This window comes from Hypanus sabinus, chromosome 4, assembly GCF_030144855.1.
Source record: "Hypanus sabinus isolate sHypSab1 chromosome 4, sHypSab1.hap1, whole genome shotgun sequence".
NCBI classification, from domain to species: domain Eukaryota; kingdom Metazoa; phylum Chordata; class Chondrichthyes; order Myliobatiformes; family Dasyatidae; genus Hypanus; species Hypanus sabinus.
The window spans coordinates 147,525,975-147,550,163 of NC_082709.1; the positions used below are offsets into that span (position 1 = coordinate 147,525,975).

Below are 24,189 nucleotides of genomic sequence, written 5' to 3' on the forward strand. Positions count from 1 at the left end.
ATAAGGGAAACCACCTGCCTTGCTGGTTCTAGGCGATCCAATACACCCAGCCAATTGAACATGGAAAAAAAACTATTTTGGGTTCTGGACATAACTAATGATATAGCAATGAACATCTGTTTTCTCAGCTTACATGCATTCCTCCAGCTTTGGAAATGATTTTCCAGGTTCCCCTTGATTAGAATTTACAGGTGTTGTAGTTATACACCTGTTATTGTGGAATCCTGTTCGACTGGAGTCGGATTCCAATGAAATCTGCCTCGATCCAGACTCATAACCCTTGAATTTGACTTGAGGTTCCATGGGACTGATGGCTGATAGAGGGGATATTCAAACAGATATATCATGCACAAATCCTTGTGCAATAAAAAGGGGAAGTTTTATGCACAGTTTGTGTATTTAGTCACTGACCAACTATATTTTGATAGAATACATTGCTACTTATGAAAGTTGTCAGAGTTTATATTACTCGCATTCCACTGGCATAATGGAATGTATTTTCTGTGAGGAGGGAGCTTGAGCTGGCAGGCTCAATAACCTATTTTTATAATGGTGCTCATTGAATGATATATTTGTCTGACCTACACTTTAATATTGAGTGGGATGGAAATTTCTGGGTGACATTGCTTCAACAACTATCATCAAGACAATGGGAAGATTGGAGCAGTTAATTCAAACGAGCATCCCTGCTCTGTTGTTCAGTTAGATGACGGCTGATCCGTATCTTAATTCCAAATATCTGATGTTTCACAGTAATTTTAACACTAACCGAGCACATCTATCTCTGATTTGAAAATGTTATACATATACAATTTGTTAGATGTATGACTAAGCCATGTATTCTTGATGCGCAAGCCTTGGGGTGGGGGGTGCAGTAATAAATTGGTGGGAGGGGAGAAGTAGTTGCTCTGCTGCCCTTTTAATGCCAGCACTAAACAACAGTACACTGGCACATTCATCAGAATTCTTTGCCAAGGGTTGGTTTAAAAACTCCACCAGTGAGATTTAGTGGCTAATCGTGCACCAGTTCAGTTATATCAAAAATAAATTCCTCAGATTTTGAGGATCACCGTGAAAGGTATTGTTATTTGTAAAATGTTAGTGACCTTTTTTTGTTTCTAAAGGTGTAGCCAATTACATAATTCAAACAATTTCAGACTTTCAGTACAACTTTCTAGTAGGTAATGCTGGTTTATTGAATGAAAACCAGCGCAGATTTCACAGATCTAGCCAAGCCTTTTCTCAAGCCAAAAATAAGTGACACCAGCACCACCTACAGAGTAAACATCCAAATAACATGCTAGAAACACTTAAAGGAAAAAAGTTTAAATTTATTATTAAAGCGCTTATATGTCAGAATATAGTGCCTTGAGATTCATTTTTTTGCAGAACTAAATCCAATTGAATTGATGAAAAACTATACGCAAAGACTGAGAGCCAATGTGTAAAAGAAGACACATTGTGCAAAAAGAACAAAAGAAGCAAATAAATAACACTGAGAACATCAGCTGTAGAGTCCTTGAAAATTAATCCGTAGATTGTGGAATTAATTCAGAGTTGAGGTGAGGAGCCTGCTGTTAACTGCTTGCTGTTAATGTGTACTTTGCTTTAATATTTTGTTTGGAAAAGAAATTTACTGTAAACTTTTGTGGCTGAAACTTTTATAGAATATCCATTCATTGTATTTTAAAATAACTGGTTGGTTAATATTTCAGAAACACTTTTTCTTGACTTCTCCAGATGTCCCATTCAACTGACTAAAATAATGCGTGTATTTATATTTACAATATGTTGACAATGCCCAGTGATGGGCAGAGCTGAGATGGGACCAAATGACTGCTTCTGCAGATGAGCTTGAGGGAGTAGGAATGGGGGCAGAGGCAGCTGATGGAGATCTCCGTACTCGAGTAATCGCTCCCTCTCTCTCTTTCCCTCGATGGTGGGGAAAGTTTCCTGCTAACTTTTTGAGCCGGAGAATCTCGGAATAAAAAGTGACGCGTCACACTGTGACATTGTAAAAGCAACTGTCAGTCTTCCCTGTCATTGTGAAATGGGTGACATCTCTCTGTCTTTTGTTAGTGAGAGAGAGAGAGAGAGAGAGAGAGAGAACGTGTGGTATGTCAAACTGTTGGGTAATCAATAGTTTTTATTGATTGCAGAACATGGCCTCTCTTTGGGGGCTTTGTTTCTGCTTGGTTGGTGGATGGTGGGTGCTGATGCTTTCTGCTAAATGGGTGGGGGGTGGAGAAATTGATGCTTTGTTGTTGCTTGTGTGTGTAGAAAGAGGGGACTTGGCATTCTAATGTTTTTCTGTCACTTATTCTTTGGAGTTCTCTTCTGTTTTTGTTGATGTCTGTGAAGAATAAGAATTTCAGGTTGTATATTGTATACATTTTTTGATATTAAAATGGAACTATTTGAACTATCTTGATTCATCCTGAACACCATGACTGCTAATTTCTGACATGGTTATGATGCTTGTTCAAAGAGAGAAGAAAGTGCTGATGATATATTTCCTTTGATCAATATTATCGTCACAAAGCTGAGTTTGTCATACGTACACTTACATGTTTGTGCGGATGCAATGAAAAACAAATCTGCAGCAGCATCACTGGCACATGGCATTAGAGACACAACATTTACAAAAAACCTAAACATAAGTTATACAGCTATAAATGTTGACAACTGATTTAGGGTCATTAATCTGAAATGCTAACTCTATTACTTTCTCTTCAGATGCTGCCTAATCTGTGTATTTCTAGTATCCCCTGTTTTTATTGTTTTTATTCAATTGCTTACAACAAGAGATTACACTATAGAAGTCTATTCATTGAAATGTGAAGCTCTGGGACTTGCTGGGAAATAAATAAAAGAAATGATGATATTAATCTTAGAAATGAGCTTGTTTTTAATTCCTTGAAATGTTCAACTGTCACCATATGCTACCCTAAGAATCATTTTCTTGTATTATTTCACAGTAGAACAAAGAAATACAATAGAATTAATGAAAAATTACACACAAAGACTGATAAACAACCAATGTGCAAAAGAAGGCAAATTGTGCAAATACAAAAAGAACTAATAATAAATAAATGAACTGATAATAAGAAATAAACAAGCAGACAGACAGATAAATAAATTATTCTTGGAACATGAGACATGGGATCCTTGAAAGTGAGTCTATAGGTTGTGGGATCAGTTCAGAGTTGAGGTGAGTGGAGTTAACCATGATGGTTCAAGAGCCTGATGGCTTAATCTGGTGATATGGGACCCATGGCTCCTGTACCTCCTGCCCAATGGTAGAAGCATGAAGAGAGCATGGCCGGAATAGTGGGGATCCTTGATGATGGATGCTGCACTCCTTGTGGATGTGCTCATTGCTTTTCCTGTGATGGATTGGGCTATATCCACCATGTTTTGTAGGCCGTTATGTTCTGTAATTCCAAAACATAAAACTAATCAAAAGAAAAACATGGACCTAGGGTAACATGTCTAGTTTTGTTTTTACTTTAGCGAGACATGTACTTACGATGTGATGGAGTAACGACATATGCCATTCACATACTCCGTATATGTAACTTGTAATAAATTATGTGAACAAAGCATGCTTAATCATACAATATATTTACAATATTTGTCAAATATTACTAAAATACTGAATGCACTACACTCCCTCCTGCTTAGCTATAAACTCTTGTGACATGTTCTGAGCCCATAATCTTCCTATCTTTTTAACACTTTTGAGATTTTATCAGTAAAAATGATGTTATATCCAGGTAACACTGATTGCCTGGTCCATAGCTTTCAGCCTGAGTGCAGGTGCAGATGCTACTCCAAAAATAATCCTATTATAGCAAACCAGCCCTTTGTGAGTGTTTCTGGTGAGAAACACTTGGGATTCTCCTTCCATCTCAGCTGTCCACTTTACTGAAGTGTTTCCCTCCAGAAAGGGTTGCAAGGGTATCTTCTATCCTTGCCAGGAGGTATCGATCTGCTTTCAGTATTGTGATTATGGTGACCTTAAAATCACCACAGACCAGGACAGAGCCATTCTTCTTGGCTACTGGGTACACTGGCTCATGGCTCCACTCAGCCTATAAGACCATAAGATGTAGGAGTAGAATTAGGCCATTTAGCCCATCAAGTCTGATCCGTCATTTCATCATGGCTGATCCAAATTTCCTCTCAGCCCAATCTCCTGCCTTCTTCCCATATCCCTTCATGCCCTGATCGATCAAAAATCTATCAATCTCTGCCTTAAATACACATTAAAGACTTGGCCTCCACAGCTGCCTGTGGCAACGAATTCCACAGATTCACCACACCTTGGCTAAAAAAATCCCTCCTTATCTTCGGTCTTAAAGGACACCTCTCTATTCTGAGGCTGTGCCCTCTGGTCTTAGACTCCCTCAACATAAGAAACATCCTCTCCACATCCACTCTATCAAGGCTTTTCACCATTCCATAGGTTTCAATGAGGTTACCCCTCATTCTTCTGAATTCTAGTAAATACAGGCCCATCAAATGCTCTTCATATGACAAGTCATTCAATTCTGAATCATTTTCGTAACCATCCTTTGAACTTTCGGGAAGTTGCCTGGTGTGAAAAGTGCTAGTCTTTGGCTTGAGAGTCTTTGGTGAGGAGGCTGAGGGAGGAGACTACGCCAGGCACAATTGGAGAGGGTGAAGACATGACTGCTAAGCTGATTCAGTGTGCTACGTGCATGATGTGGGAGGTCAGGGACACTGATGGTGCCCCCGGCTGCTACAGCTGTGGAAAGTGTGTCCAGATTCAGCTTCTGAAGGAGCATGTTGCAGCACTGAAGAAAGAACTGGATGACCTCAGGTTTATCTGCGAAAACGAGGGTTTTCTGGACAGGACCTACAAGTGAGGTCGTTACACTGAGGTTACCAGAAGAGAGAAAGGGGGCGACGATGAGGAAGGAAAGGATGCTTGAAGTACAGGAGACCCCAGGGGATGTACCTCTTGTAAACAGGTTCACCTTCTTGGAAGCTGTCAGGACAGAAGATACTGCCAGTCTGAGAGGCGGACAGGTCTGCGAGCCGAAAATTGGTGCAGAAGCAGAGCCTAGGAGTCAGACATCAGAAAGAGCCGTGGCAGTAGGGGACTCCATAGTAAGAGGTACAGAAAGGGGTTTCTGCGGCAACAGGCGAGATTTAAGGATGGTGTGTTGCCTCCCTGGTGCTAGGATCCAGGACATTATGGACCGATTGCAGGGAATCCTCAAGGGTGAAGGTGAACAGCCGGAAGTGGTAGTGCATGTCGGCACAAATGACATCGGGAAGAAGAGGAAGGACACTCTGCTGCGGGACTTCAGAGAACTCGGAAAAAGGCTGAAAAGCAGGACTTCCAGGGTGGTTATCTCTGGTTTGCTTCCAGTTCCTCGTGCTGGAGAGGGCAGGAACAGAGTGATAATGGATCTGAATGTGTGGCTGAGGAACTGGTGCAGGAAGCAAGGATTTACATTCTTGGACCGCTGGGATCTGTTTTGGGGTAGGGATGAATTGTACAAAAGGGACGGGTTGCACCTTAATAGGCGGGGGACCAGCATTCTGGCAGACAGGTTTGCCACTGCAACACGGATGTGTTTAAACTAAGTAGTGGGGGGAGGGGATGAACTGGAAATATAAGGATGGAGTTAAAGGGAAAGTGAAAATAAGAAAAGTTAAAAAGGACAACAGAATCAATGGAGTAGAAAGCTCAAGGAGAGATCATACAGTATGGCCAAGTGAAATAGGAATTGATATGAAAGGAGAGGGGAGTACTGAATTAAGAGTATTATATATGAATGCACGAAGTACAAGAAATAAAGTAGATGAGCTTGAGGCTCAGTTGGAAATTGGCAAGTACAATGTTGTGGGAATAACTGAGACTTGGTTTCAAGTGGACAGGGCCTGGGAAATGAATATTCAAGGATATACATCTTATCGAAAGAACAGACTGACTGGCAGAGGGGGTGGGGTGGCTCTGTTGGTGAGGAATGATATTCAGTCCCTTGCGAGGGGGGACATAGAATCTGGGGATGTAGAGTCAGTATGGATAGAACTGAGAAATTCTAAGGGTAGAAAGACCCTAATGGGAGTTATCTACAGGCCCCCAAACAGCAGTCTGGATTTAGGGTGTAAGTTGAATGAAGAATTAAAATTGACATGTCGCAAAGGTAATAATACAGTTATCATGGGGGATTTCAACATGCAGGTAGACTGGGAGAATCAGAATGGTACTGGACCCCAAGAAAGGGAGTTTGTGGAGTGCCTCTGAGATGGATTCTTAGAACAGCTGGTACTGGAGCCTACCAGGGAGAAGGCAATTCTAGATTTAGTGTTGTGCAATGAACCGGATTTGATCAGGGACCTCAAGGTAAAGGAACCATTAGGAGATAGTGACCATAATATGATATGTTTTAATCTACAATTTGAGAAGGAGAAGGGAAAATTGGATGTGTCAGTATTACAGTTGAACAAAGGGAACTATGGAGCTATGAGGGAGGAGCTGGCCAAAGTTCAATGGAACAATACCCTAGCAGGGAAGACAGTGGAACAAAAATGGCAGGTATTTCTGGGAATAATGCAGAAGGTGCAGGATCGGTTCATTCCAAAGAGGAAGAAAGATCCTAAGGGGAGTAAGGGGCGGCTGTGGCTGATGAGGGAAGTAAAGGGCAGTATAAAAATAAAAGAGAAGAAGTATAACATAACAAAGATGAGTAGGAAACCGGAAGACTGGGAAGCTTTTAAAGAGCAACAGACAATAACAAAAAAGCCAATACACCAAGAAAAAATGAGGTATGAAGATAAACTAGCCAAGAAAATAAAGGAGGATAGTAAAAGCTTCTTTAGGTATGTGAATAGCAAAAAAAATAGTTAAGTCCAAAATTGGGCCATTGAAGAAAGAAATGGGTGAATTTATTATGGGGAACAAGGAAATGGCAGATGATTTGAACAGGTACTTTGGATCTGTCTTCACTAGGGAAGACACAAACAATCTCCCAGATGTAATAGTGGCCAAAGGAACTAGGGTAAAGGATGAACTGAAGGAAATTTATATTAGGCAAGAAATGGTGTTGGATAGACTGTTGAGTCCGAAGGCTGAAAAGTTCCTGGGACCTGATGGTCTGCATCCCAGGGTACTTAAAGAGGTGGCTCTAGAAATCGTGGATGCATTGGTAATCATTTTCTAATGTTCTATAGATTCAGGAACAGTTCCTGCTGATTGGAGGGTGGCTAATGTTGTCCCACTTTTCAAGAAAGGAGGGAGAGAGAAAACAGGGAATTATAGACCGGTTAGCCTGACGTCAGTGGTGGGAAAGATGCTGGAGTCAATTATAAAAGAGGAAATTATGACATATTTGGATAGCAGTAGAAGGATCAGTCTGAGTCAGCATGGATTTATGAAGGGAAAATCATGCTTGACTAATCTTCTGGAGTTTTTTGAGGATGTAACTATGAAAATGGACAAGGGAGAGCGAGTGGATGTAGTGTACCTGGACTTCCAGAAAACTTTTGATAAAGTCCCACATAGGAGATTAGTGGGCAAAATTAGGGCACATGGTATTGGGGGCAGAGTACTGACATGGATTGAAAATTGGCTGGCTGACAAGAAACAAAGAGTAGTGATTAACGGTCCCTTTCGGAATGGCAGGCTGTGACCAGTGGCGTACCGCAAGGTTCGGTGCTGGGACCGCAGCTGTTTACAATATACATTAATGATTTAGATGAAGGGATTACAAGTAACATTAGCAAATTTGCTGATGACACAAAGCTGGGTGGCAGTGTGAGATGTCAGGAGGATGTTATGAGAATGCAGGGTGACTTGGACAGGTTGGGTGAGTGGGCAAATGTATGGCAGATGCAGTTTAATGTGGATAAATGTGAGGTTATCCACTTTGGTGGCAAGAACAGGAAGGCAGATTACTATCTAAATGGAGTCAAATTAGGAAAAGGGGAAGTACAATGAAATCTAGGTGTTCTTGTACATCAGTCAATGAAAGCAAGCATGCAGGTACAGCAGGCAGTGAAGAAAGCTAATGGCATGCTGGCTTTTATAATGAGAGGAATTGAGTATAGGAGTAAAGAGGTCCTTCTGCAGCTGTACAGGGCCCTGGTGAGACCCCACCTGGAGTATTGTGTGCAGTTTTGGTCTCTAAATTTGAGGAAGGACATTCTTGCTATTGAGGGAGTGCAGCATAGGTTCACAAGGTTAATTCCCGGAATGGCAGGACTGTCATATGTTGAAAGATTGGAGCGACTGGGCTTGTATACACTGGAATTTAGAAGGATGAGAAGGGATCTGATTGAAACATATTAAGATTATTAAGGGATTGGACACACTGGAGGCAGGAAGCACGTTCCCGCTGATGGGTAAGTCCAGAACTAGAGGCCACAGTTTAAGAATAAGGGGCAGGCCATTTAGAACAGAGATGCGGAAAAACCTTTTCACCCAGAGAGTGGTGGATATGTGGAATGCTCTGCCCCAGAAGGTAGTGGAGGCCAAGTCTCTGGATGCATTCAAGAGAGAGTTAGATAGAGCTCTTATAGATAGCGGGGTCAAGGGATATGGGGAGAGGACAGGAACGGGGTACTGATTGTGTCTGATCAGCCATGATCACAGTGAAAGGTGGTGCTGGCTAGAAGGGCCGAATGGCCTACTCCTGCACCCACTGTCTATTGTCTATTGTCTGTTGAACCCTTTCCAGTTTCAGCAAATCCTGTCTAAGTTGAGGGGCCCAAACTTGCTTACAATATTCCAAGTGAGGGCTCACCAATGCTTTATAAAGTTTCAACATTATATCTCTGCTTTTATATTCCAGTCCTCCTGAAATAAATGCTAATATTGCATTTGCCCTCCTGACCACAGAGTCAACCTGTAATTTAACTTTTAGGGAATCCTGGACAAGGACTTTGTCAGGGTGCTGGAGCAGGGATCCAATCGCAGACTCAGTACTGTGCACACAGGGATATTAGTTGAGTAACAAATCCCAAAGTACAAACAAAGTCAGCATCAAAGTTCAGGCAGAGATCAAAACATCCAGAGAAATCCAAAAACCAGAATCAGGGAACAGGCAGAGTCGATATTCAGACAGGGTACAGTTACGAATGCTGGAAAGGCTGAGGAAAGTTCTCTGGCACAATCTAGCAACAAACACAGAGCAGTAAACAGAGAGGCAGGTGATAGGTGGAGCATAATGAGACAGAAGTGGCAGCAAAACAGCTAATAATGAGAAACAGGTGAGAGACAGAGTACTCAGTGATACAGGGGCCGGAGTAGAGCAGGAGTGGGGACAGGAACACATGGGGCATGAAAACAAACAAGAGCACATGGCAATACAAAACCGCAGAATGACGACTAGGGGGAAAACACACAAAAAGACAAAGTTCAACTGAAGGTACTGATAGTACCCTCCTCCCCCCCCCCACCCCCCGCAGACACCTCCTGGCATCACAGCAGGTAGAGCTCGGTGCTGGTGATGAAAGAGGGTCCAGGATGTTATGGGTGGGGACCTAGCACTTCTCCTCAGGACCATAGCCCTCCCAGTCCACAAGGTACTGGTGGCTATGGCCCCAGCAGTGAATGTCCAACAGTTGACATGCCTTGAAGGCCTCTGACCCATCAATGAGCCATGGGGAAAGGGGTGTTTGGGGACAGGACCCAGGGGTGGCTCATGAAAGGCTTTATGTGAGACACATGGAAGGTGGGATGAATGCGGCAGAGAATGAAGGGGAGCTAGCAACTCAGATTTCTTTGAATTTTCTCTCCATTTAGAAAATAGTCAATCCTTTCATTTCTTCTTCGAAAGTGAATGACCATTCACTTCCCAACACTGTATTCCATCTGCCATTTCTTTGCCCATTCTCCTTATTTGTCTACGTCCTTCTCTACTTCTTCAAAACTTTCCTCCCCTCCATCTATCTTCAGATCATTTGCCAACTTTGCAACAAAGCCATCAATTCCATCATACAAATCATTGACATATAACATAAAAAGAACTGGTCCCAACACAGACCCCTGTGGAACACCAGTAGTCATTGGCAGCCAGTCAGAAAAGGCTCCCTTTATTCCAAATCTTTGTCTCCTGCCAATCAGCCACTGCTTTATCCATGCTATGATCTTTCCTGTAATACCATGAGCTTGTAGATTGTTAAGCAGCGTCATGTGCGGCACCTTGTCAGAAGCCTTCTGAAAATCCAAGTACACAACATCAGCTGATTATTTCATTAAAGAATTCCAACAAATCTGTCAGGCATGATTTTCCATTAAGGAAACGATGCTGATTATGGCCTATTTTATCATGTGCCTCCAAGTACCCAGAAACCTCATCCTTAATAATTGACTCCAAAATCTTCGCAACCACTGAGGTCAGACTAACTGGCCTATAATTCCCTTTCTTCTACCTCTCTCCTTTCTTGAAGTGTGGAGCGTCATTTGCAATTTTCCATTCCAGAATCTAGAGATTTGTGAAAGACCATTACTAATGCCTCCACGATCTCTTCAGTCACCTCTTTCAGAATCCTGGTGTGTACAGGTAAATCCCAGTCCAGGTAAATTATCTACCTTCACCCTTTCAGCTTCCCAAGAACCTTCTCTCTAGTTATAGTAACTTCACACACTTTATGACCCCTGACACCTGAAACTTTCACCAAACTGCTAGTGTTTTCCACAGTTTCTTCTTACTTTTTCAGTTACCTTCTGTTGGTCTTTAAAAGCTTCCCAATCCTCTAACTTTCCACTAATTTTTGTTCTATTCTATGTCCCCTCTTTGGCTTTTATGTCAGCTTTGACTTCCCTTGTTAGCCACCATTATGTCATTTTCCCTTTAGAATTCTTCTCCCTCATTAGGATGTATATATCCTGTGCATTCTGAATTGTTTCCAGAAATTCCACCCATTGTTGCTCTGCTGTCATTCCTGCAGGTGTTTTTTCCCAATCAATTCTTGCCATCTTTTCTTTCATGTCTCCGTAATTCCCTTTACTCCACTGTAATACTGATACATCTAACTTTAGCTTCTCTTTCTCAAATTTCTGGGTGAATTCGATCATATTATGATCACTTCCCCTAAGGGTTTTTTTTTACCGTAAGCTCTCTAAGCAATTCTGGTTCATTGCACAACACCCAATCCAAATAGCTCATTCCCTAGTGAGTTCAACCACAAACTGCTCTAAAAAGCCATCTTGTAGGCACTCTAGAAATTCCCTTCCTGGAATCCAGCACAAACCTGATTTTCCCAATCTTCCTGCACATTGAAATCTTCATAAATATTGTAACATTGTCCTTTTGGCATGCATTTTCTATTTTCCATTGTAATTTGTAGACCACATCCTTACTATTGTTTTGGAGTCTGTATACAACTCCCATCAGAGTCTTTTTACCCTTGCATTTCCTTAGCTCTATCCACAAGGATTCAACGCCTTCTGACCCTATGCAACCTCTTTCTAATGATTTGATTTAATTTTTTACCAACAGAGCAACTCTGTCCTTCCTGCCTGTCCTTTCAATACAATGTGTATCCTTGGACATTAAGCTCCCAGTTATAATCTTCTTTCAGGCAATGATTCAGTGATGCCTACAACATCATACCGGCCAATCTGCAACTGTTCTGCAAGTTCATTTACCTTGTTCCGTATACTGCACACATTCTAATATAACACCTTCAGTGCATTGTTTGCCCTTTCCAATTTTGCCCACCTTTTACATCACAACTCATCCAGTTGACTGCAATTTTGCCCTCTCAACAACCTCTCCTCACCATACATTGCCTCTGTTTCTAAACCACCTACCTCATCTTCAGCACTATTATCCACTTTTCCTGCGATACTTCCTGTATTGAAATATACACAGCTCAGGACACTAGTCACTGCTCAGCCTTTTTATTCCTAACTTTGTCAGAGGTTTTACCAACATCTGCCTCCATAGCCTCTCCACTAGTTACTCTGGCACTCTGGTTCCCATTCCCCTGCAACTCTAGTTTAAACACCACTGTGCAGCATTAACAAACCTTCCTGCTAGGATATTAGTCTCCCTCCAGTTCAGATGCAAACCATCGCTTCTGTACGGATCCCACCTTCTCTGGAAGAGAGCCCAATAATCTAAATATGTTATGCTCTCCCTCCTACACCATCTCCTTAGCCACGTGTTGAATACATAACCTTCCTAGTTCTGGCCTCACTAGCACGTGGCACCACCGATGCTCTGGAGATCACAACCCTGGAAGTCCCGCCCTTCACCTAACTCCCTGAATTCCCTATGTAGAACCTTGTCACTCACTCTACCCATGTCATTGTTACCTACAAGGACAACAGCTTCTGACTGTTCACCCTCCCACATAAGAATGCTGAGGACTCGATCCGAGATATCCCAGACCCTGGCACCAGGAAGGCAACATACCATCAGGGAATCTCATTCTCGCCCACAGAACCTCCTGTCCGTTTCCCTAACTAATGAAGCCCCTATCACCACAATGTGCCTCTTATTCCCCCTTCTGAGCCACAGAGGTGGACTCAGTGCCAGAGACCCAAATATTGTGACTTTCCTCTGTTAGGTCATTCCCCCTTCCCCCTGACCCCCGACAGCATCCAAAGTGTTGCTGAGGGTGATGGCCACAGGAGTACTCTGCACAGGCTCTTTAATCCCTTTCCCTTTCCTGTGAGCCAGTTTCCTGTGTCCTGCACCTTGGGAGTAACTCCTTCTCTATATGTCCTATCTATCACACCTACTGCCTCCGGTGTTCATCCAGTTCCAGCTCCAACTCCTTAACAAGGTTTGTTAGAAGCTGGAGCAGGGTGCGTTTCTTGCAGTTGTAGTTGCCAGGGTCGCTGGAGGTCTCCCTGCCTTCCCTGCAAGAGAAGCATTCCACTATCCTGCCTGGCATCTCTACTGACCTAGCTGAAGAGATAGAAAGAAAGGAAGGTGGAAAAAATCTTATCCTTGAGCTTTTTTTCTCCTTGCTTTCTCTGACTGAGGCCTCTTTTCTTGAAGTCTCGAAGGCCTAACGTCTCAAGATCTCCTCTCAGATGACAGCCGCTGCGAAGTCAAAGCTCTTTCTCGCTGTGCAACCTGCTGCTGCCTTTTGTACTTGGGCAATGGACCTGACTGAAGTCCCCTTCTTTCAAAACTTCTGATATCTGATGTCCGATGTCTGGGTTGCTCACTCGTCAAACCTCGGAAAGAATTCCTTCAGCCTCAATGCGATCTCGCTCACTGGCTATGTTATTGCAGATGGAATAAGGAAACAGACAGTCTTTGTAAAACTTGGGAGTGGCATTTTCATTAAGCTCTATTTACCCTTGATATGTTTGTTTTCCAATGCCATCCTTGAACATGGCTGAGGCATCATCTAGTACTTTTCTTAATTTGCTTTCAGGTGACTCTATTGCAGGGGATGTGGCATGAAAATGGCCAATAGATCTACAATCAAGATGTAGTTGTCTCGTCCAATCATGGCCCCACAACTCTGGCCCTCCTGTTTTTACCATATAAAGGCCCAATGTGGTCTATTGTATTTTACTGTTATGAATGTCATTCCTACAGGAGTATTTTTTCTCCAGCATAAGTTCTTATTTGGATAATAGCAGAATTCAGTTCTGTATCTTCGAAATGCTGTTCAAACATTTTATGAAATGACTGAAGCAGTCGAGCAGGAGTCTAATTCCATTTTAATTAATTTGCCGTTCACTTGTGGTGTAAACCATATTGCTTGTCCCCTGTTAGTTTTCACATTGTAGATGTCAAGGCTACCAAGTCCTGTGTCACTCTCTTCATTATAAGATTTTTTTATCAACAGCATGCAGATTAGTTTTCTTTTTGAAACTGCAGCATGACTTTTTATCTTTTCCTCTTTCCTATGCAGACCATTTATTTCTCTCTGCCCAATTTGCTCTTTGTATGTGTCCTACTTTGTTCATTTTCTCCAAGTTTCTCCTTTAAACCTCATTGGTCTGGCGTACGTGAGCCCCTGCTACAATGGTAACACAATTTGTTCAGCCAGACTATTTTCTGTTTCGATGCTGCTATTTTGTTCACACTCACTTTCATTCCTGAGAACAATCAGGTTGCACCTCTGTCTGTTGTTCCCATTGATACAGCCAGTTCAATAGCTCTTTTAAATATGAGTTGTGCTTCAGTTTTTGAATGTTTTCTTGTAAGATTCCACAAATTAAACAATGTCTCAATGAATTATTAAACTAACAAACCCATCATTGAACTGACAATGCTCAGACCATCCTTTCAAATCAGACACAGACGCTGAAATGGACTCCCCTTCCTTTTGATTTCACTTATGAAACCTAAAGAGTTCTCCACTTGACTATGGTTTTAGTTCTAAATGTTCCTGCATTACTTTCACAATACAGCAAAGCTTATTTTAGCTGGTTTGGATGAAGCAGTCAATCTTCTAAGGAAACTATATGCTCTTCCACTAGTTACACTCATTACACTGGCACTCATTTCTCATCGGCTAGTCCATTTGCTTTAAAATGCTGCTAAATTTGTTCATACATCATGCAAGTTTTTGTTATGCCATTGAACACGTCTATCTTTCTGATTTATCCAGTCATTTCTTCTTATTTTTTATTTTTAATTATTTTTCATCTGGTATTCACTGTTTATGAACCTGTGAATTATGTCTGATTTCTGTCTTTTTTAACTCAAACATCTTGCTGTGCTTCCAAGGAAAAAACATGCTGGGCTTTTTTTTACATCAATGTGGGCTATCAAGAAGGCAAATGGAATGTTGGCCTTCATTGCTAGAGGGACTGAATTTAAAAGCAGGGAGGTTATGCAGCAACTGTATAGGGTACTGGTGAGGTTGCATCTGGAGCACTGCATGCAGTTCTGGTCCCCTTACTTAAGGAAGAATGTACTGGCTTTGGAGGCGGTTTAGAGGAGGTTCACCAGGTTGATTCCAGAGATGAGGGGTGAGACTATGAGGAGAGATTGAGCCACCTGCGATTGTACTCACTAGAATTCAGAAGGATGAGAGGAAATCTTATAGAAACAAATAAAATTATGAAAGGTATAGGTAAGATAGAGGCAGGAAAGTTGCTTTTCTCGCAGATGAGACTAGAACTAGGGAACACATCATCAAGATTCGGGGGAGTAAATTTAAGATGAAGATGGGGAGGAACTGCTTTTCCCAAAGAGTGGTGAATTTGTGCAATTCTCTGCCCAATGAAGTAGTGGAGGCTACCTCAGTAAGTACTGTATATTTAAGACAAGGTTGGATAGATTTTTGCATAGTAAGGGAGGTAGGTGGAGATGAGTCCATGGCCATATCAGTCATGATCTTATTGAGCAGGCCCAATGAGCCAAATGCCTACTCTGCTCCTATTTAGCAAGTTGGCGGCACTTTTTAAAAACTTGAACGTCTTGCTGTACTTTGACAGGTAGGTGGTCGTCTCGGGTTCGTCTAAAACTTCCTTATCACCACTGTTATGTTTTGTAACTCCAAAACATAAAGCTAATCAAAAGAAAAACAAGTAAAAGGGGAGAATGTGTTAGGTTCGTTTTTACTTTAGCGAGGCCCGAACTTACCATGTGGTTGTGTAATGCCATTCACGTACTTTATACATAAAACCCATTATGAATTATGTAAACAAAGAAAGAATGCTTAATCAAACAAAATATTTACAACATCACTCAAATATTTCAGAAATATTAAATATAGAAGATAGGCTTTTCTGTACGTTTGTACATTTTTTTTGCCATAACGTGACAAAGGGGGCTCTCTGAAAGATGTTTCTTTGGTGGAAACAAAAGTCCTGATAAGTAACTGGTGAGTTACAGTCAATTGCACCTTGAATGAAAGGCGAGTTGATGGCCATGGCTCAGTAGACTAAGTAGCTCTAATGCTGTCAAATACGGAAGGGTGAATAGAACTAATGGAAACAATTCTCTGGGACCCTGCAGACCTTTTGATCTGCGTGGTTATTATTTGTGACGAACCAAACCCGGCCACGTTAGGCTCAGCGGCAGCACCCACCGGTCCACCCGAAATCGGCCCGCTCAGCAAGCACACTGGGTGACGACTCAGCTTCCCTGGTGACGGGGCAGACCGACACCCCGCCCCTGGGTGGGCCTGCCTCCCTCAGCGGTCGCTGCTGCCATGTTGCTGGATGAGGCTGTTCAGTCGATGGGTGGAATTGGGCCACGCCAGGTGTACCTGGTTTCCTTGCTGACCTTGCTACAGGTAGGGGCTTGAGCCGCGGCGGCCGCAAGTCGACCGCTGGCCGTGGCGCGCTGTGGAGAATAGGGAGCAAAAGTTCACACTCCAGCGTAAAGTAACTTCTGCGCAGGGATTTGGAGATTATTGCTCTCACTGGGCGTGGCAAAGAAGTATAATAACACAGCATAGGAAATAATTTATGTAATTTAACTTTTATTTTCGTGTCGTCCAAATGCGCTGAGAGCACGGCGAGAGTTATTACGGATGAGATGTAATTATAGAAAACTTAACAGAAGAAGTGAATGGAATTTGGAATTCCTGGCATCTGGACTTGTCGCCTTCCATGTGTATCATCTTTATAGGATGTTTCAGTGGACTTTGGAAGTGCTGTCAATATTTAATAGCATATCTACAAGACCCAGCGGTCTTAAGTAATCTAATGTTAATTGTTAATATAAAGTTAGTATCTCATGTGTATATACTTCACTCTATCCCTGTATTTGCATTTAAGTATGAGTACTGTACATTTTACTGCTGAAGACGGTGTGCAATGATAGCAGGCGGTTAAACCAGTATGTGGAACGACTTCATTTAGCTTGAGGCACAGAATGAAACAGGAAGGAGGTTATATGAGAAGAGGGTGTAACCGACTGGGCAGCTCTTGGAGTTTTATAGAGTTCCGGTCCCACATTCTAGAAAAGATATGATTGCAAAGGCCATTGTTAAGGTGTGAAGTTGCAGCTGTGAGAAAGGATGGAGTAGGTGCACAGTTTTCTTCTTTGGAACAGAGGAGGCTGAGTGGAGCCTTAATTGAGATGTGTAAAAATATTAGGAGTCTGGATGAATGAGTAGGAAGGACTTGTTTCCCTTAGCAAGGTAGAAATCTAGAGGCATGACTAATAAGGGAAATGAGAAAGGAATAATATTTTCACCTGGAAGATGATAATGTCAAAACAGTTATAATTTCTGCCTTTCTCCCTTCCTGAAGTGGAGTGACATTGTGATGTTTCTAGTCCTTTGGAACCATTCCTGACTCTAGTGATTCTTGAATGATCACTACTAATGCCTCCACAATCTCTTCAGTTACCTCGTTCAGACCCCTGGGTGTAGTCCATCTGGTCCAGGTAACCTATCTACCTTCAGACCTTTCAGCTTCTGAAGGACCCTGCTAATAACAGCGACTGCACTCACTTCTGCCCCCAACTCATTCGAGTTTCTATCATTTTGCCGGCATCTTCCACAGTAAAGACTGACACAAAACACTCATTCAGTTTATCTGCCATTTCTTTCTTCCCCACCCCACCCCCATTCATAAAAGAAAGCGTATGGCATGCTTGCCTTTATTGCTACGGGTGTTGCTTATAAGAGAAAGAAAGTCATGCTGAAACGATATAAATTTTTTATTGCAGTTCAGGTCACCCCATTATAGGAGGGATGTGGAGATCATGGATACAGAAGATGTTTATCAGTTTGCTATCTGGATTAGAGTGTAGGAGCTGGAAAGAAAGGATGGACAAACTTGGAGTATTCTTCCCTATGGAGTCAGTGGCTTAGGGGATACCTGACAGATGTCTTTAAAATTGAGAAGAATAGATAGGGCAGGTTTTAACGCAGAGAAGAAAATGCCTAGAATGGGTTACTGGGGTGGTAGTGGAAGCAGTCAGTTTGGTAGAGTTTCAGAAGCTTTTAGATGGACGAATGTGCATGGTTTGGAGAGAGACGGATGATGTACAGGAGCAGGACATGGAGTATAAATTAGCATCAAGATCAGCACAATTTTGTAAACTGAATAGCCTCTCCAATACTGTACTGTTCTATTGTGCTCTAACAGCGATGGTCTGGACCTTTTTAATTGATAAGTGGAACTGAATAATTGCTAGTTTTCCCATTTTGTTGTGCTGTTCTGTTTGCTTTTGTTACTCACAAAACAAATAGTTAATACCTGTGCTACCTGTCATCTGTAATATGGCTGACAATAGTGTTTATGTTAATTTGACTTGTATGCTTGCCTTAAAGGTCACTGCACAAAGTCTACTTGCATTGACTGGATGCTTGTTGGCCATTAAGAATGGCATTTGCCATTCTTAAATTGGTGTTTCAATATTTGGGTCCAGCAGGAGCCTGGAATAATATAGAATTATTCCCAGAAATGAAGAAGTCTCTACGTTATTCTCCACATGCTTAATACTCACAATGGTCTCAAGCACACTGTTGATTGGATTTTTACCTACCTTCAGACTGAGATGCATCACTTCCAGCTGCACAAAGGTGTGCTAAAGCAGCTTTTCATTTTCATGCTGTGATGTTGGAGTAAAACTTTAAAATATTATTCCCTGAACAAGCTGCGGTGATCAAAAGATTTTTTTCTTGCACACCTAATTATGCATGCCCTTCAAACTTTTACCCGTAATGAAATGGTGAGAGGTTGACTTCATGTAGCAATTTAGCATAGAAGTATTTTTGTGTTTTGGTAACTGCCTTTAAGCTCACCCAGTAGCAAATATGGATACAGCCAAAATTAAAGTTCAATGTAAGTTTGTTGTGAAAGTACATATGTCTCCATGAACAATGCTGAGATTCATTTTCTTGTGGGCATACTCAATAAATCTATAGAATAATAAACATTACAGTCAATTAAAGACTGCCCAACTAGGGCATTCAAGCAGAGGGCAGAAGACAAAAAACTGTACAAATACAAAATGAAGAAATAATAATAAATAAATATTGAGAACATGAAATGAAGAGTACTTGAAAGTGAGTCCATTGTTTGTGGGAACATTTCAATGATGTGGCAAGTGAAGCCGAGTGAAGTTACCCCCTTTGGTTCAAGATCCTGATGGTTGAGGGGTAATAACTGTTTCTGAATCTGGTGGTGTGAGTCCTGAGGCTAGTGTACCACTTTCCCAATGGCAGCAGCATGAAAAGAGTATGTTCTGGGTGGTGGGAGTCCTTGATGATGGATGCTGCTCTCCTGCAATGGTGTTCGATGTAGATGTGCCCAATGGATGGGAGGACCTGTGATGGACTGGGCTGTATCCACTACATCCTTGAAAATTAGGAAGTTGTATTGTTCATTGTTGATTTAGTTTTTAAAAGTTACTTTGCAGTTACAGATTGGTTTTGCTATTTCACTTGCCTTAGGAGTGCTATCATTAGACTATTTTAACCAATATTTCAATTTTCTAATTCCTTCTTCCATTCAGCTATTTAAAGAAATAATTAACTGGCTATGAATTGAAATAGGTTGGTTTGACACCTCTATCCCTTGTGTATCCTTCTGTGAGGGCATCTTTGAGAATGTCATTATTTAGCCAAACTTGACTTTAGACTACTTGTGCAAGGATTAAAAATCTTCTTTTCAAATGAGTTTGCCCAGCAAATAGATGCATAGTCTACTCCCTTATAACAGTTGGTAATGCAGGACGCAAGTAATTGTACCATGGCATGTAAAAAGCAACTTTATACGAAGTATGCACCGCTTCTGAGTAAGCATTTACATTGACTTTGCCCCTCAATGAAGGCAGGTGATGGATATGTTTGCTGTCAATATCCTTTATCAGAATGGAATCATTTTCACTGCCAACCTTTACCATTAAAGTTTAAATTTCAAAGTAAATTTATTATCAAAGTACGTATACCATGTACAACCTTGAGATTCATTTTCTTGCAGCCACCCACAGGAAAACAAAGAAATACAAGAGAGTCCATAGAATGCTATACACAACAAAGTTTGACAAGGATCAGTGTTCAAAAGGAGACACATTGAGCAGGTAGTAAAAAATAAACAATAATATGTAGAACATGAGCCGCAGAGTCTCCAAAACTGAATGCACAGTTGACTGAAGCTGGTCCCAGAGCCCCCTGGTAACAGGGCAACAACAGCTCCTGAACCTGGTGACATGGGGAAACGAGACTCTTGCGCATACCACATGGCATTCCTGAGAGTCAAGTTCACTAAGTCCTTCAAAAAATCTAAAATTGTAAAACCGTTAGTTCTGTTTTGAGCAGGACTTGTACTTACAGGGAAAGTTGTTTATCTTTGTAACATCGATATGAGACTTGGAACTCGTTCTTTCTACTGTTATCAACTAGCTATCCACCCATAACCTGTGTCCTTCATTAAAATGCAATTTGTTTAGTCTCTCTTGTTGTGACATCATTTACACTTCTCACCGATGTGATTTTATTCAGATATTATATATAAGCACACCAAATGTTAGTTAAAATTTAAATTAAGGGGAACCATAGGTGCTTGTTGGAAACAACAAGGGAATAAACTGCAAGGCCTGATTGTGATATTGCTGCAAATATGTTTTATTTTAATTCTGTCTTCAGTTGTATAACTGTAACTATGATGTATGCAGACTGGAGAACCTTTGAATAGTTTTAAGTTTGGGCTGAGACCCTTCATATGTCCCGATGAAGGGTCTCAGCCATAAATGTCAACTGTTTACTATTTTTCATAGATGCTGCCTGACCTGCTGAGTTCCTCTGGCAATTTGTGTGTTGCGTTAGATTTCTAGCATCTGCAGGTTTTCTTGTGTCTATCTGCTGGAAGTCTGTGTTTCTTGCTAGGTCCTGACGTTGGCTATGCTCACTTTCTGTTGTATATTTGTCCAGATTTTTACTGCCAATCATTTCGTCTTAATGACCATAATTGGAGCATCACCAACTTTTCATTGGGATTTCGGGCCGCTTTCATCTAATCAGAGCCAAGGTAACACCACAACCAATGAGATTCAGCAGTTTAAGGATTGGCTTAAAGTGACGAATGAAAGTGAGATTCGAAAACATGTTCATTTTGATCCTGGTTTCTCATCTGTTATTACTGAGGTAGGTGATAACTCTAGTGAGCAGCGTACTGACTGCAGAGTCAGAAAGAGTGGAAATTTGCCTTGGTATTCTGTTTTCAGTTGTATTGAAATTGTAGGTTTTCACAAATAAGAAGACCTGAGGCATTTTATGTTTAAGAAAAACTAACAACTCATTTCTTGTACTCCAAAAACTGAGCATGACAGGCCATCCCCTTAAGGTGAATCCCGACTCAATGTCTGTTGTGAGTTATGTATGTTACATTATCCTACACATCCTGAGAGTTCATTGTGCGCCTGTCCAGAGCTCAGACGAGCCACCCGCCTCAGGTCCTGTGTTCCATGGGTGGAGGAACAGCAGGTGCCTCTGGCTCGTCCAGGGGTGTGTTGACATGCTTATGGTCATGTTGTGTCCGCAGGGGCATGGTAGCGGAATCCTCTAAATCTTGTTGGGCTGGTTTAAGGTGATCTACTGAAGTGCATTCAGGTTTACTCCTCTTATCTATGATAAACATCTTTTCTCTCCATTCCAAAATGCGGAACAGGCCATTGTAAGGGGGCTTAAGGGGATGCTGGTGTGCATCGTGGTGGACGAAAACAAAAGAGGCAGAATGTAGGTTCTGCACCCCCAAGAGTGCTGTACGCCATGATGGGAGGTAGGAATAGGTGCAATTTATTGAGGAGGGTGGGATGCTATTGAGAGGCCAAACAGGCAGTTGTGGTGTCAGGAATAAAATCATCTGGCACTCATAAAGACTGTCCGTGCAGCCGTGGATGACTGCAGGCCCTCTTTTGGAGTAGTGCTGAGCCACGGCAAGACCCACAGGAGATGATCATGCCAGCACTCATTTGTCAGGGAAGCCCTCACGGAGAAACCGTTTGCATAGGCTTTTCGACTGTGGGTGACACGCTGTGGTGTGACGTAGCCTAATGCGGAAGCTCTGGGCCATCACAGCCCAGGGATTTGAGATGAACTAGGGACTGAGGCTGAGGTTACTTCAGATAGGTTGCCAAACTGAGCAACCTAGTTGCTAATGAATGTCCGAGTTGTGTCTGCAGCTGTTGTTGACACTAGAGGGTTGATCTCTGGCCACCTGGTGATATGGTCCACCATGGTAAGGAGGTACATGAAACTAGTGGGGGGGGGGGGGGTGGGGAAGAGCACCAACAAAGTCCACATTGGCATGGTCAAACTGTTGCTTGGAGACCTCAAAAGGTGCCAATGGTGTCTGAACCTGGTTGTTAATTTTTGCCCACTGACACTCCAGACAATCATGTGCATCCTTTCTAAGGCCATGCCACAAAACTTCAGCGCAACAGTTTACTGTGAGGACTTCCGAAACAGAGGCGAGAGGCCATGTATGGAGTTAAAAACAGTCCACTTGCAGTTTGTGGACACCATGGGATGAGGGCAGCCAGTTGAGACATCACACAGGAGTGAAACCCCAGCTTCCTGGAACTTAGTGTCAGCCAACCACAGGCCCGTGACTGATGTTCTCTAAGCCTGGATCTCTGGGTCAGTAGCTCAGTCGGCTGCCATGCTGGCATAGTCAACCCCCATGTGTGTGGCCTGAGTGGCTGGCTGTGAGAGGCAATTAGCCTCGGCATTACTTTTCCACTTGCCATGTTGTATTTCAGGTGTGAACTCGGATATGTAGGCCAGGTGGCATTGCTGCTGTGCAGACCAAAGGTCTGATGTTTTGCTCTTCATGTGCACTTGAGGTTTGTGGTCAATGAATGCTGTGAAATGATGATCCTCTAAAAGAAAGTGAAAATGGCAGACAGCCAGATAGAGACCGAACAGCTCACTGTCACACAGAAGCATCAGTAGTAATGGCTGTACGGGAGTGGGTGCGCCAGTAGGGTCATGTTAGAAAGTGGGGTTTTAGAGTCATCAAATGCCCTGGTCGTGTCCGCTGATAGAAATTCACCACATCTGAAAACCAGTAGTTTTTCAGTAGTGTGGGGTGGTGGGAAATCGATAATAGTGGTTACTTTTGATGCGAGGGGTATTGCACCTTCTGTGGAGGTACAGTGGTTGACAACCCAGAATGGCATTTAGCAGGGTTAATAATCAACCTGTGCTGGCTTAAGCACTCAAAATGTGCAGAGGTGAGATGCATGTTCAGATTTAGATGCACTGGCAACAAGAATTTCATCCAGGTAAACGGAAAGTCGAAGTCTTGTAATAGTCCAGTAGCTGTTGGAAAGTCTGCATTGCACTTTTCAGCCCAAATGGCATGCACTGAAGGTCAGAGGTCAAATGGGGTTATCACTGCTGTTTTGGTAGAGTCCTCTGAGCTACAGACACCTGATGGTAGCCCCTAACTAAGTTGCCGTTGGAAAAAATTAATTTTCTGGCTAAACATGTCAATGAGACTTGAATGTGTGGGATCAGATAGTGAACGGTGTGGAGGGCTCGATAATTGGCACGTGGCCAGCAACCACCATCTGACTTGGGACCGTATGAAGTGGAGAAGCCCAAGGACTATTTGACCGGTGTAGAACGCCAAGTCTTTCCATATTGGCACGTTTGGCCTTTGCGGTTGCCAGCTTTTCTGTGTCCAGAATGGGCATGGACTGGTGCTTGACCCTGTGTTTTGTGACTATAGTGGAGAATGTGGGCTTGGTGAGGTTTGGAAATTTGCTCAGCAGTTGAGTAAATTTGCATATGGTGGTGCATGCACTTGACATTTGTTGTAGGGAACTTGCCAGGGAGAGCAGGATGACAGCCTCCTTGACATCCGCAAGCCAGCAGTTCTTCAGATTGATTAATAGTCCTTTGGCACACAGGAAATCTGCTCCGAGTAGAGGTCTGGCTACTTTCGCCAGGATGAATTCCCTTGTGTAATGTCTCTCCCTGAAGCAGAGTGTCACCCGTCCTGTCCCATAAGTCTGGATCCTGCTCCCATTGGTGGCCTCCAGTGAGGTTTCATTGCTCTTTGCCTTCTCATCAGTGACCGATGCTGGCTGTACCCTCACTTGAGCACCCTTGTCACACAGGAAGTGTTACCCTGAAAGGGTGTCCATAATGAACAGTAGACATCCTTGGCAGCTGGAACCCACTGTGTTCACAGACCTTGTCCCGGTGCGCTGGCACTGTTGAAGCTGCAGGGTGGTCAACACTTCCTAGTGTTCCTACCGATGTGGGCATGGTAAAAGCATAGGCCCAACGCAGTCTGTTTCACAGGCGTGGGGGCCT

At 42.6% G+C, this 24,189-nt stretch overlaps 1 protein-coding gene across 6 annotated transcripts in view; it reads left to right on the plus strand.

The window, feature by feature from the left end:
- The first annotated feature begins 15,658 nt into the window (after positions 1-15,658).
- The window catches only part of LOC132393290 (solute carrier family 22 member 15-like), a 78,873-nt gene continuing 70,342 nt past the window's right edge, over positions 15,659-24,189 (plus strand). For 2 of the 6 annotated variants that reach the window (XR_009511821.1, XM_059968334.1), the window contains exons 1-2: positions 15,659-16,200; positions 20,797-21,009. Coding sequence is in view for 5 of the 6 variants with exons in the window: in XM_059968334.1 (XP_059824317.1) it covers positions 16,117-16,200; positions 20,797-21,009 (297 nt within the window). In the remaining variant the exon portion in view is untranslated. Of the gene's footprint in view, positions 16,201-19,846; positions 21,010-24,189 lie in introns of all 6 variants that reach the window. The other 4 variants (XM_059968332.1, XM_059968333.1, XM_059968331.1 and 1 more) reach the window with 4 other exon arrangements.